We start from the raw sequence: 13,366 nt of genomic DNA, 5'->3' as shown, positions 1-13,366 counted from the left end.
GAAAAAGGTATTGTGTAAGCGGCCCCTAAGTTAATAACTAATAATTTTTACAACGGAAGTGAATCAATTAAAAACTTACTTAAGCTAGACAATTACTTTTCTTCTTGAGCTGCTGTACAGCCAAAACAATCTTTGTTGCATAAAAATCCCTATATAAATTAAGGTGACTTAACTTGACTATAGCGGGTAATATTACCCACACAACCCATTGCGCTTTGGAGGAGGATACAGTTCAGAACTACAAACATGAATAAAAAGTGTTAAAAAACATGGTGGGTGTACACGACCGACGGTTAAGTAAAGAGGTTTAGATAAAGGGGTTTGAGTGACTAATAATCTACATTTTACCTGATAAAACAATATTTATTTAACGTTGTTGTCCATGTTATATTTCATCTTTAACAACAATGTGGACTTTTATAAAGATCCATTAGGCCTTTAACTTTTAAATGCATCTTAATGCAAACACATGAGGAGAGCTCTCAGCATGAAAGATCAACGTGCAACTTTCTCTCCAATACAGTACGAAATTAAATTCAATTAAATGTGGAGGATTTTAACTGTGACAAGATGATTAACAGGCCAGCTTACACTGACAAAATGCGTAACTATGCAGAGCGTCCGTTGAACGACGTGATAGTATGTCCCAAAGCTTGTCTACTTTTTTGCAATGTACTTTTTCTTCACAAAGAGTACATACTTTTAAGGCGTAGTTAAACAAGTAGGCAAATGTGGGATGCAGCACCTGAGTTGACAGGGAAGGTTAATACTGAGCGTTGTGAGCCAGCTGAACCTAAACGAAACCGGGTTGGAATTGTAAGGTTTTGTCAACTCAACCTATTTCTGAAAACTATCTTCGTGCAACAGGCCTCTGGCGGTGTTATCTGTAGATAATTTAAAGCACAAGAGTTAGCCTACTGCCTATCTAAATTCATTAGAATAACAAACTTTGAGCAATTTTCTGGCAAATATTAAACTCAGAGTTCAATCCATTAATCTGAAGTACTTGGTCATACAATTATTGTACATTTTATAAACACACGGTATAACTGGACATTTAAGCAACAACAGAGAAAAAATGTAACTAAAATTATAACATTGCTGTGATTACTGATTTTGTGGTTTTCAGCAAATAAGAATACTGGGAATAACTTTTTTCAATCTAACCATTTTTCCTTTTTTGTTTTTGTTTCTAACCATATGTCTCTGCAGTTTGTCTAGTTTTCCCTCCTTCCTCCCAGGTTGTTTAAAAGGGATAGGCTAACTACTGAAAACAGACATGATCAAATTGACAGGAATTCATCAGGTCTTGTCCACAGTATTTTCGAAAATCAATGACTGGAAAAATTCTTGAATCTTAACATTAGGAAGTTCAAGCATGACAGTACATCCCATAGAAAAACAACAACATTCCTGACTTCCACTCAACCAGCAAGGAAATATTGTTCGTACAGCCATTTAATCCCATTTACTTTACATTGTGGACAAATGGTGGACAGTCTGTCTGGCCAGGAAATTTAACGTTTTGATTTTCGGTCTGATGAAGGTGCCCATGCATGGGAGCACTAATTGTGAAAAACAGAACTACCTTCCGAGACTACATGTGCACAAACATTTGTAGGAGCTGGGATTTTTCAAAAGGCTTCAAAAAAGTAATCCTAAATCTTTCAGAATTTCTCCCAAATTTCCATGAGGAAACTATCACCATAGTTTGCAGAGTTTTCTGACTGACTTTTAACCCCTAAATTGCACATACAACAAATGTACAAAACAACAACATCAAAAAAACCTTTAAATGGTGAATTATGGCCATAGCAAAAGGTAAAACAAACAAAAAGCAAATAAAGTACTTTTGAAATTCACACTCTGGCACCTTTCCGGTTTGTGACATAGAATGTCAACACATGACATTTTTTTTAATGTGTGGGAGCTAAACCACACTATGTACGGTACAGAGGAAGTGTTTTGACAGCGTGGTCACTTAATGCATGATTTGACACACCTCTATGCACTGCTCTGCTCAATCATAAATTATCTTGACATGTTTGAGCACAGATTGGGCCCAGATGTTGCTGTGTGGTATGATTATCCTACATCTTCTCATCTCTTTAGTGGTAAAAATTATCTCAGCGTGCCCAACATGCGTTTAAGCATGATGGATAGGCACGTGCAAAGTATGCTATAACAATCTGTTACATCACAGGTTAACCTAAATTTTTCTGATGCCTGTGTGCAATGTGAATGTTGGAGGTTAGTCTTTTATTTGTTTACTAATGAGCTTTTCCTTATTTTATTTAAGGAAATTGGAAAGACGGCAACAATGTTTTAATTAGATTCAAATGGCAGAATGAAGCAAAGCAGATTGTATTATAGTGTGTTCTTGAATATAGATTCAGCCAAATCAGTGTAAGTGCCAGATTCATGCATTTACAAAATACTTATTTTGAATATTTATAGAATTTTCTAAACTCGTTAAATCATCTAAATCGACAACATGTATGTTAGACCCTATACCGACTAAGCTACAGAAAGACATGCTTCCAGAGGTCATAGATCCTATTCTTAATATCATTAATTCATCTTTGTCATTAGGATATGTACCAAAAACTTTTAAGCTGGCTATGATTAAACCACTTGTTAAAAAAACGCAACTTGATTCTACAGAATTAGGCTAGTCAATTACAGGCTGATCTCGAATCTTGATCGATACTTGAAAAGGCAGTATCTTAAAGGGATAGTTCACTTTGAAATTAAATTTTGGTATGTTTTAGCTTACCTCAAGGGCATCCAAGATGTAGGTGTCTTTTTTTCCGCAGTAGTTTCAATTTTGATATTTTTAGGTCAAACCGTTCTTGTCTGTCAGTCATTTAATGCAGGTCTGTGGTCACTGTCTCAAAGAGCATGCACAGAGTCCAAATTAAAACAATTCCCCATCGTCCAAATTAAACAATTCCCCATCGTAAGTACACATTGATGGCCTAAGACACGAAACGAGCGGTTTGTGTGAGAAAACGAACAGTATTTATATCGTTTTTACCTCTTATACACAGCCACGTCCAAGTGATCTGAGGGGGCGCGCGCATCCTGGTGTGTGACGTGTACGCAGACTGGTGCATAGATATACACACTAGTTGTCGCCTTAAAGACATTCGTTCCAATGAACTGCCGTAGACAAGGCGACATCTAGTGTATATATCTATGTGTACATCAATGTGTACTTATGATGGGGAATTGTTTAATTTGGACGATGGGGAATTGTTTTAATTTGGACTCTGTGCATGCTCTTTGAGACAGTGACCACATACCTGCATTAAATGACTGACAGACAAGAACGGTTTGACCTAAAAATATCAAAATTGAAACTACTGTGGAAAAAAAGACACCTACATCTTGGATGCCCTTGAGGTAAAACATACCAAAATTTAATTTCAAAGTGAACTATCCCTTTAACAACTATGTTCCTTTTTATAAAGAAATGATATCTGCGAGGATTTTCAATCAGGATTTAGACCGTACCATAGTACTGAGACAGCTCTCATTAGAGTCACAAATGATTTTCTCTTATCATCGTGTGTGTTACTCGATCTTATTCCTTATTCCAGTCCAGTGTTACTCGATCTTATTGCTGCATTTGACACTATCGACCACAACATTCTTTTAAAAGGACTTGAAAATTATGTTGGCATTAGTGGAATTGCATTAGCATGGTTTAAATCATACTTATATGACCATTATCAGTTTGCAGCAGTAAATGAAGAGATGTCTTATCGATCAAAAGTTCAGTATGGTGTACCACAAGGCTCAGTACTAGTACCGTTGCTGTTCACTCTGTACATGCTACCCTTGGGAGATATCATTAGGAAGCATGGCATTAGTTTTCACTGTTATGCTAATGATACGCAGCTCTATATTTCTTCACACCCTGACTAAACTCACAAAATCACAAAAAACAATTCACAAAATTAACGGAATGCATAGCTGATATAAAAAACTGGATGATTAGCAATTTCCTACTACTTAACTCAGAAAAAACAGAGATTCTAATTATTTGACAAAAAACACTTCCTCACGTAATAACTTAGAATACTGTCTAACACTTGATGGCTGCTCTGTCAAGTCCTCGTCGTCGGTTAGGAACCTGGGTGTGCTCTTTGATACCAATCTTTCATTTGAAAGTCACGTGTCCAGTATCTGTAAAACCGCATTTTTTCATCTTAAAAATATATCTAAATTATGTCATATGCTCTCAATGAAAAATGCAGAACAATTAGTTCATGCATTCATGACATCAAGGCTAGATAATTGTAATGCTATTATGGGTGGTTGCCCTGCATGCTTAATAAACAAACTACAGCTGGTCCAAAATGCAGCAGCTAGAGTTCTTACCAGAACCAGGAAGTATGACCATATTAGCCAGGTTCAACACTACATTGGCTCCCAATTAAGCATTGTGTAAATTTTTCAATATTGCTGATTACTTACAAAGCACTAAATGGTTTCGCTCCCCAGTACTTGAGCGAGCTCTTAACGCATTATAGTCCTTCACATCTATTGCGATCTCAAAATTCCGGCCAGTTGATAATACCTATCAAAATCGACTGCTGGTGGTAGATCCTTTTCCTATTTAGCACCAAAACTTTGGAACAATCTTCCTAACATTGTCCAGGAAGCAGGCACACTCTGTCAGTTCAAATCAAGTATATTTGTATAGCGCTTTTCACAATACGGATTGTATCAAAGCAGCTTCACAGTATTAAATTAAAATAATACAACAAGGTTTGTTTCTAGTGGAATTTATTGATTGATAAAATTAAATTAAATATCCCCAAAATATCCCCAACTGAGCAAGTCAAAGGCAACAGTGGCAAGGAACCGAAAAATTCCATCAAGTGACCTAATGGTGACCTGAAACTCCATCAGGTGACCTAATGGAGAAAAAAAAACCTTGGGAGAACCCAGGCTCAGTCGGGGGCCAGTTCTCCTCTGGCGTTTATGAACTAGAGACCGGAATTAACTGCAAGATTAAAAAAAAATATATATATATATATATATATATATATATATATATTATATGAATGCCTGGCTGAAGAGATGCGTCTTTAATCTAGTTTTAAACTGGGAGAGCGAGTCTGAGCAACGAACAGTATCAGGAAGGCTATTCCAGAGTTTTGGAGCTAAATGTGAAAATGCTCTCCCTCCTTTGATGGATCTGGATATCCTAGGTATGACCAAAAGCCTCGAATTTAGTGATCTTAAAGAGCGCGATGGATTATAGGGCGATAGAAGATCCGTTAAATAGACTGGAGCTAAGCCGTTTAGGGCTTTATAAGTCAGTAGCAATACCTTGTAGTTAATACGGGACTTTATAGGTAACCAATGTAGTGATGTTAAAATCGGTGTTATATGATCATATTTTCTTGATCTAGTAAGAACTCTAGCGGCTGCATTTTGGACTAACTGTAGCTTGTTTATTGAAGATGCAGGACAACCAGCTAATAAAGCATTACAGTAATCTAGTCTCGAGGTCATGAACGCATGAACTAACTTTTCTGCATCAGAAACTGATAGCAGATCTAGACTAAAAACACATCTCTTTGGCATAGCATACACATAACACATTATAGACTTCTATAATTCAATGTAAGGCTGCATAGATTAGGTCAGCCAGAACCGTGAACACTCCCCATAAATCCTGATGCATTTGTTACATCATAAGAAGAATGGCGTCTACGCTAATATTAGTCTCTCTGTTTATCCGAGTTTTGCCGCAGTCCGCCAGATCCGGGCCGTATCCAGATCTGATGAAGGACCTGCACCTGGACACGATGAAAATGCAGTCCTGAAGTGTCAACCAGTCCCTCCCATGTGAAGGCCTCCTTCCCTTCCCTTTACCTCTGCACAGATAAAACGTTGTCGGGATAATTCCGATTCGCGTGGCTACGCAGACGCGACAAAAAAATTCTGTATTATAAATTTCTAAGGCCAGAAAAGTAGTTTATTGAGGGTTGATTTGTAAAGAAGGACTACACGCTTGCGCACATATTCAAACGTGCATACCAGTTTGGACTGAACACGTAATGCGCATGTGCGCAACGTCTGCGTTTTCGCGGGTTTGCATTTTTGAGGTTTGCGCAGAGATAACGGATAATCGCTTGCACTTTCGAACTTATTTCAGGGAGTGCGTTCTCCAGACACCAGGCACTGTTTTGGTGCAAATGGGCGGCCGGAGCGCATGCGAATGCTGCAAAAATGCTAGTTTAAATATCAAAACAGTGCTATAAATATTGTTTCTTTTAAAAAATACCACAGTAACTGAGATTTAGCCAGAAATAGTAAATCATTCCAGAAATCTCTATTCTCTACCTTTAAAATAGAAGCATCCACTATATGACAAAGTTACAAATTAAGCATAGAAAGAAAACTGAACATGTCAAAATAACTAAACTAAATATCTTTGTTATCCTGAAAAGCATATGCCAGTTAAAGTAGGGTAATACTGTATTATTTTAGTACTTTACTACTTGATAAAAATGCATGAGAAAGTATTACACCTAAACTACAGGAGAAGTTCAAGACATATGACATCAAAACCACCTGACATAAGTGTAATGGATACTTGATCTCATTTGTAGGTCACTTTGAATAAATGTAAATGTAATATGAGAAACCAAAGGTTATATGTGTAACAACGTTCTGTGACAATATAAGGCATTGATTCCTGGATTTTTTTCACATGAAAAAAAAATCCACTTTTCAAAAACGCTACTGAATGTATGACTTTCTGTAATTTCTTATCTAATGTTTGTTGTTTAAGAACAAAGATTACATATTCATCATTGAGACAATTTAGGTGCCTGAGTCAAGCTAAGTAAGAGTGCTAGCGGACATTTGCCACTGTAAATGATTCCAATCAAAACGATTAAAAGGTGTCGCAAATCTGGTAATCTGAACTCATTTAAAATGAACATGAATCTGAAAACGAAAGCAAGAGGAAAAACCCTTTAAACCGCTAGAATAATTTTCACCGCCTGATATGGAGGAATTTGGTTTAACAGGCCCTTCACATGCAAGTTTATTAAACAATAAATAGCTAACATTAAAGGATGTAATTATTCTATAGCTTAGGGTGCAAAATAAAAACAGCATCATTGCTGACACTTTTTCCGCACTGTAATGCTGTTAGTAGAAATAAATCTGACCTGAAACGAACAAATAATAGTTTAACGTTTCTATTAAACTGAATATCTGTACAATTATAGTAAGTCTTTAAACCGAGGAACGACTTACTGGTTCTATGAAATAAAATACGGAAGGATCATTCAGCTGTAGTGTAGGCTACACCTCGTGTATAGTATCATTGGTCTTACCATCGCTTGCTCCGCGGTGTTATACAGAAGACAGCACTGTCAGTGGATCTGTTACAAATGCTCTGAAAGTAGGCTATTACCGGCGTCTAAAGAGTTTTGAACACTATCTTCTCATTAAATTGATGGACACTTCTTTGATAAACTTCCAATTTTCAAAGTGCACGCTCTGTTCAGATGTGGCCCAGCCCCCTTGATAAAAAAGACCCTCCCATTACACCACACGTGAAGATGGTGTTGAAGTTGTAGAGCTCTTAAATCATTTCAGCATAATGTAGCAGCTAACTACCTAACAGTGCGTCGACTGACCGTTGTTATCTGAAAATAAGATATCATCTGAAAATGCTACACCAAAGATAAATAACTCAAAAATAACTCTCAAATAATTTGGACATATAATAAACAGAATAAAAACAAATAAATTAAATAATTAGCATAGGTTAGGATTAACAGCCTTAACAGATGATCTGGCTAAGATTAAGATTTACCGATTATTGAGCACGTGCGTTTTGCTGCGGTTGGTGGATGTTTCCGGGAGACAATAGACCTGCGACTATAGTCATTGAGTAACAGTTTCACATTGAAACTGCAAATAAAACTGCAAAACTCTGATATTTTTATTAACCTGCTACTTTCTAATTCAGCTATTTTTGGTTTCTGGACCCTTTAAATGTAATAAATGTAAAAAGAGTGAGGTGTGCTGCCAAAACCTTACGGCTCTGTCGCATAGCAACACATTTCGAAGCAAACACAAAAAGGGAGCGTGGAATGAATATCATGGGTGAAATGAGGACATTTAGCGACAGACGCACATTCGTTACCTTTTTGTTCTCTAAAAAAGATGCTGGAAGACGATATAAGGAGGATATACAAGCTCCCCCATTCACGCGCCGTTGCGCAGCGTAGCGGTGGGTTTAACAACTGCTAACTTAGCTATACAAACGAGTGCTTGCTTGGCTTCAGCTGTAAGATGTAAGGTGTACCATTGGTCCCTCTCTAAATTTGCCGCTCTGTTGAAAAAATGGCATGAATACGCAATGATATTAAATTAACGTTATTTCTCCGAAGAGGCAGAATGCAGAGTCTAATCTAAATGACATGGGGACTTATGGAAAAAACGAAAGTATTCAGAGTCAAGTGTGTTGGTATGTAAACATCTTTGTGATATGCGCCGTTGCTGTCAGTGTCATGCCTCAAATAAGCATTTATGCCATACAATTGGTAACCTAGCTATTGATAGCTTAATTAAACCACAAGTAAACCACATGTTGAAAGGGAAGAAAGACTGCATATTCTGTCTCTGCATCATTATTTAGCCTAGATAATTCAGTATTAATGCTAACATTTTAATAGTTAAAGGAGTGTTTGGAGTAGCAATATAACTTAAGGAAATTTCAAATTAATTCTTACTCTGGTTAGATTAATATGATTTATCATGTACATTTAAAGTTATTTTTACATTTACAGTTTTATCTTGTTCACCAGTTGCTTACTTCTAAACACGAACAACATTAGTGTGCTCCTCCACTACATGTGACATTGTTGCATCAGCAGGTGTAATATCAGAGACAAACCTTAGGGAAGACTGCCATCTCGTGGTAGAAATTGATACCTGCAGATAAACTTTACACAACGAAAATTAATTATGATTTTGATATTTAACGATGCGAACGAACGTTGGACGGTTGGATTGTGCTCTAAATGTCTGAAACAGCCTGATTTTTTTTTAACGTAAATATGAAAAGTAGCCTACTTCTTATATTCGAGACTGGAGAAAAAAACTCCCTTGTAGAAACGTGTTATGACTTCTTGCCAGGACTCAGGAGAGGGATACTGTTAGTGTTTTGTTGTAACAAAACGCAAACAACATGTGTAGTTTCAATTATGAATTATTTTTCATAAACGTTACGTCAATCTAAGTAAGCTTATGCTACCGTTGGTTTGAGAACCCATGAGGTTCTGTGGCTACACTGCTTACATATTTTCAGACGGTAGAGGGCGACATACTGTAACTTTGAAAGACTAGTAGCGGTGACATGTTGTAGCCTATATTAGAATCCTGTGTTCTAGACGACTAAATGTATTATTTACAATATTTGTGATGATTAAGAGGATTATAATTGTTGACAATGATGGTGATGTTGCATAAGTTAATTACTTGATTTTAGAGTATTTAGAGTGACGATAAGTAGGCTAGGCATTAGATATTTTTAAAGGCATTTTAAAAAAAGAATTTATAGGGCCTACATGAAGAGTGTAGGCCTACAAATCACATGAAAAACTTTTCTTTTAATTTTTTTTTTTTTTGATAAATATTTATATTAGGCTATCAATTTACATGAATAATTTAATTTGCCAGAGTTTCCCATTTTTTTATTTTGTTTGTTTGCACCCAGTGCAATGGAGGAAAACTTATTTGTGCTATATGCTCTTTGTGTAGAAATAAGTAACTTAAGAAAATGAGACAAAAGGCTGAGTACAAAAAAAGAAAATGCTTTTAATTCTGAAAATCCATGAAAAAAAATACTCCCTGACTTGATACAAATGTTTAAATGGAGATTAAAAAAACATATAGCCTATACAAAAGTATGGGTCCTGCCCCGTTTTTATACATCTGGGAAAGTACTACATAATTTACCTTCTAAATGAACAAGAATCTCCTTCTATTAAATACTGACATAATTTAAAGGAAATTACATTATACTGCTATTCACATAATAACTGCTGTCCCAAAAAAGGAATTGTCTTAACAATATAAAATTCTCTTGTCGTTTAAAATAGATATAGTGTCTTTCTTTTTTTTTTTTTCCTTTACATGTGCCTCTTCATGTGCAGGGCCAGGTGATCCGAGCGGGAGAAAGCTCTCTCGCACAGGTGGCACTGAAACGGCCTGTGTCCGGTGTGTTTCCTGTAGTGACGCGTCAACTCGTCCGACCTGGCGAACTTCCAGCCACAGCCTTCCCAACTGCAGTGGTAGGGTTTCTCACCTGTGAACAGAACGGGGGGAAACATTTATTATTGTGTAGGCCTACCAAAACGTTAAAAGTCAGAAATTAAGTAAAAACAACATGTGAAATAAAACTCCACCACATACCTGTGTGTGTCCGCATGTGCGCTTTCAAATGGGAGCTTTTCGTGTACGTTTTCCCACATCCGGGGAAATCACAGCTGTGCGTCGCAGTCCGTTTTCGTGCCCATGACCGACGCCCTCGTTTTGGCTTGCTGTCTTCAGGGTTTAAAAATCCCAGGAGCGGTGAGGATGGTGGAGTCAGCATCACACCTGGCATGGCCGGGTGATTTGCCCGCAATGGTTCGCTAAACATACTGTAATGTCCGTGATACTGCTGATGCTGGGCGTATTGAGGAGGAAAAGACGCGCTATTCATGAACTGATGTTGATGTGCAATGTCAATGTGATGGTGAGAGTTCATTTCAGTTAGGATGCAGTCTTTCCTCCCTAAAATGTCCCGAGGCACATCGTGTTGCACGTGATGCCCATAAGTCATCACGCGCTGGGGTTCTTGTTCATAATAATGACCCACGTAGTCGTTGGCCATCATGCAGGATTGCTCGTGGTTTTCAGATTTGATTTTGTATCCCACGTTATTAGAAGTGGACACATGGTTTCGACAGTTCAGAGCCCTTAGTTCAGTGTACTCCAGTCTGTCTTTAAAATCATGCGAGTCGCCATGATAATTCATGTCCGAGGTAAACAACTCGGCTACCAGACTGTGGCCGGGACGTGCGGTAAAGTTGTTGCCACAAAAAGCGTTCGGCGTCGGGTGACATCCATCGCTGTCGTATACAGTACTGCAGCTTTCGGGTGACTCCGGTAGAGAATAGGCGGGCGGCGGTTGCGCTGAGTTGTTGTCAATGTCAGACGTGACCGAGTTGGACAGAATGAACTCTAGATCCAAAAACTTGGAAAGATCGTCCTCGTCTTTGGCCAAAGATGGAGATTCGACAATGCTGAACTCCACCTCGATGAGGGGTCTCACGTCTCCAACTGTCTTAGTTGGTTCAACTTTCCAGTCCTGAGGGAGGAAAAACATTCGGGTTAGACACCTTTCTCAGATGATCGGTGATTAAAATAAAATTTAAAAATCCACTAAGCAAGAATATTTATAAAGATGCAGCATTACACTTAGGCTAATGACTTCCCATTTTAAAAAAAGAAAAGAAAAAAAAGCAACTTGTTAAGCGCAACTATTTGGGATAGTCAAACAACACAGTCAAACGTCAACTATCTTTCATTATGTTACCAAAAAAACTTAGTTATTGCAATGTAGGCTAAATTGGCTATAATGGCAATATTTATGTTTTGCAAATTAAGCTACTATACGATCATAATTGGTTTTCTCCTCGGACGATTTTTTTTTTTTTTTTTTTTTTAACCTCCATTTAGGCTACCATAAATTTGTAGCATAACTCCTGCGATTACTTAAACGTAAAATACACAACGAAATGTATAAATACACTCAAAATACTTTTTAAAATATAGTCTACCTTAAATAACTTTAAATTAAGAGTTGAACTCACCCGAACAATTTCAGACTGCTTTTGGTCTAAAATCTGGTTGCTTGAAAAAGTATTTATCGAAGGCAACATCGCATCTGCAAGAGCCATGTTGCAAATGTTAGGGAGTTGTTCAGTCTCATTCATCCGAGACAGACAATGCGTCTCTAATACGTTTGACTGGCTTCCTACCTGTCCCATTATAAGGAGTGTCGTGTGGGCGTGCTCTCGTGACGTTGGTCATGTAGTTGTAGCCTATCGAGTATTTACTCTGGCTATCCTTAACAACATGTAAATATTGTCAAAGCACAGTTGATTATTTGGCCTATAATTAAACGTATAATTAATAGCCTAAAACGTAAAATGAATCTCCTTGTTCCATTAAATTGTCAAGAATTAGATAGCTACTCTATGTTCTGGAGGATAACAGAATTAGACATTCTAAAATGTGCACGCTGAACCTGCTGTTGCAGTTTCATTGCAAAAAATCTCACATCACACCATATTTAATAAGAATTCGGTTAGTCATACTCATACGATTGTGTAGATTCAAGAACAAAGTAAAAACCTTTACCTCCAAATAATTTTACTAATGAATGTAAGCATTGCCCCCATTGCATTGTAATTCTTCTGAGTGTAGTTTGAGTGCTGAAGGGGGCGCCACAAACCCCATGCTCGGCCAAACTTCTTGTAGTTTATTGGAGGGCCATTCAAACCGTATTATTTTGATGAATTATTTTTTTTTAAATATATAAATCTATTAAAATGTGTTGAAAATATTCAATATAAATTATTTATCGGGTCTATATTAAATGTGTGTGGTAGCCCAAACAATGCTTGATATAATATTGCAAACAACAAAAGAAAATGTTTCAAGAGGACAACAGAAATCATAGGCTAAATTAATTACTATAAAAACAAACATGTTATATAATGTGGAGCCAAATGTTTCAGTCAACTAGCCACATTACTGTGAGTTTCACCTCTTCATTCGTATTAAAATGAGCCTGATCTAATGTGTCTGATAGGTATTAATTTATCGAGATCGAACTCCTGCTTAATTAGCATTTGAAAACCAGCTGTAAAATCTCGGAGCCATCGAAACAACATGATAATCTCAATGTTCAACAATGCAGGTACATGTTAGGTTAATGATCTCTGAGTCAATAGACCTCCTCTTTCAGTTGATTAAAATGTAAATGAATGGCCTAATGCTCTCGGGCTTATTTTAGAGACAAGGCTTTAACCAAAACACTCTATTCCACCTGATGCCTTCAAGACGTGGCATTACATATCCCCGACACAGTTAAAGTGTTGGTAGAATACAAAAAGCCTACTAGACATTTTATTTAAAAATATCCTCAAATATTTTATGGCTGTAGGCCTATCTGAATATTTGCAGAGAAACAACGAAACGTTTTTCGCGTGCTGTTTCTTGCTCTGTGCAAACCAGCTGCATTTGCACAATCCGATTCTGTCGGTTTATA

At 37.2% G+C, this 13,366-nt stretch overlaps 2 protein-coding genes across 3 annotated transcripts in view; both read right to left on the bottom strand.

Annotated features, from left to right (window-relative positions):
- Positions 1-8,255, bottom strand: part of slc6a9 (solute carrier family 6 member 9) — a gene marked incomplete at its 3' end in the record, with an annotated part of 53,956 nt that extends 45,701 nt beyond the window's left edge. The window contains exon 1 of one of the 2 annotated variants that reach the window (XM_079876224.1): positions 8,186-8,255. Of the gene's footprint in view, positions 1-7,367; positions 7,540-8,185 lie in introns of those variants that run through there. The other variant, XM_079876223.1, reaches the window with a different exon arrangement.
- A 1,416-nt stretch (positions 8,256-9,671) lies between these two features.
- klf17 (Kruppel like factor 17) lies at positions 9,672-12,517 on the bottom strand. Its single transcript, XM_079876228.1, has 3 exons — positions 11,904-12,517; positions 10,459-11,398; positions 9,672-10,351 (listed from the first exon to the last, which is right to left on the bottom strand). Exons 1-3 carry the CDS (start codon positions 12,078-12,080, stop codon positions 10,176-10,178), a joined length of 1,293 nt encoding a protein of 430 aa, XP_079732354.1. The 5' UTR covers positions 12,081-12,517; the 3' UTR covers positions 9,672-10,175.
- Between the last annotated feature and the right edge of the window lie 849 nt (positions 12,518-13,366).

The sequence above is a fragment of the Squalius cephalus genome, assembly GCF_949319135.1.
Source record: "Squalius cephalus genome assembly, chromosome: 7".
Classification (NCBI taxonomy): domain Eukaryota; kingdom Metazoa; phylum Chordata; class Actinopteri; order Cypriniformes; family Leuciscidae; genus Squalius; species Squalius cephalus.
The sequence above is the reverse complement of the archived record's forward strand: the minus strand, read 5'-3'. Positions and strand labels throughout refer to the sequence as shown.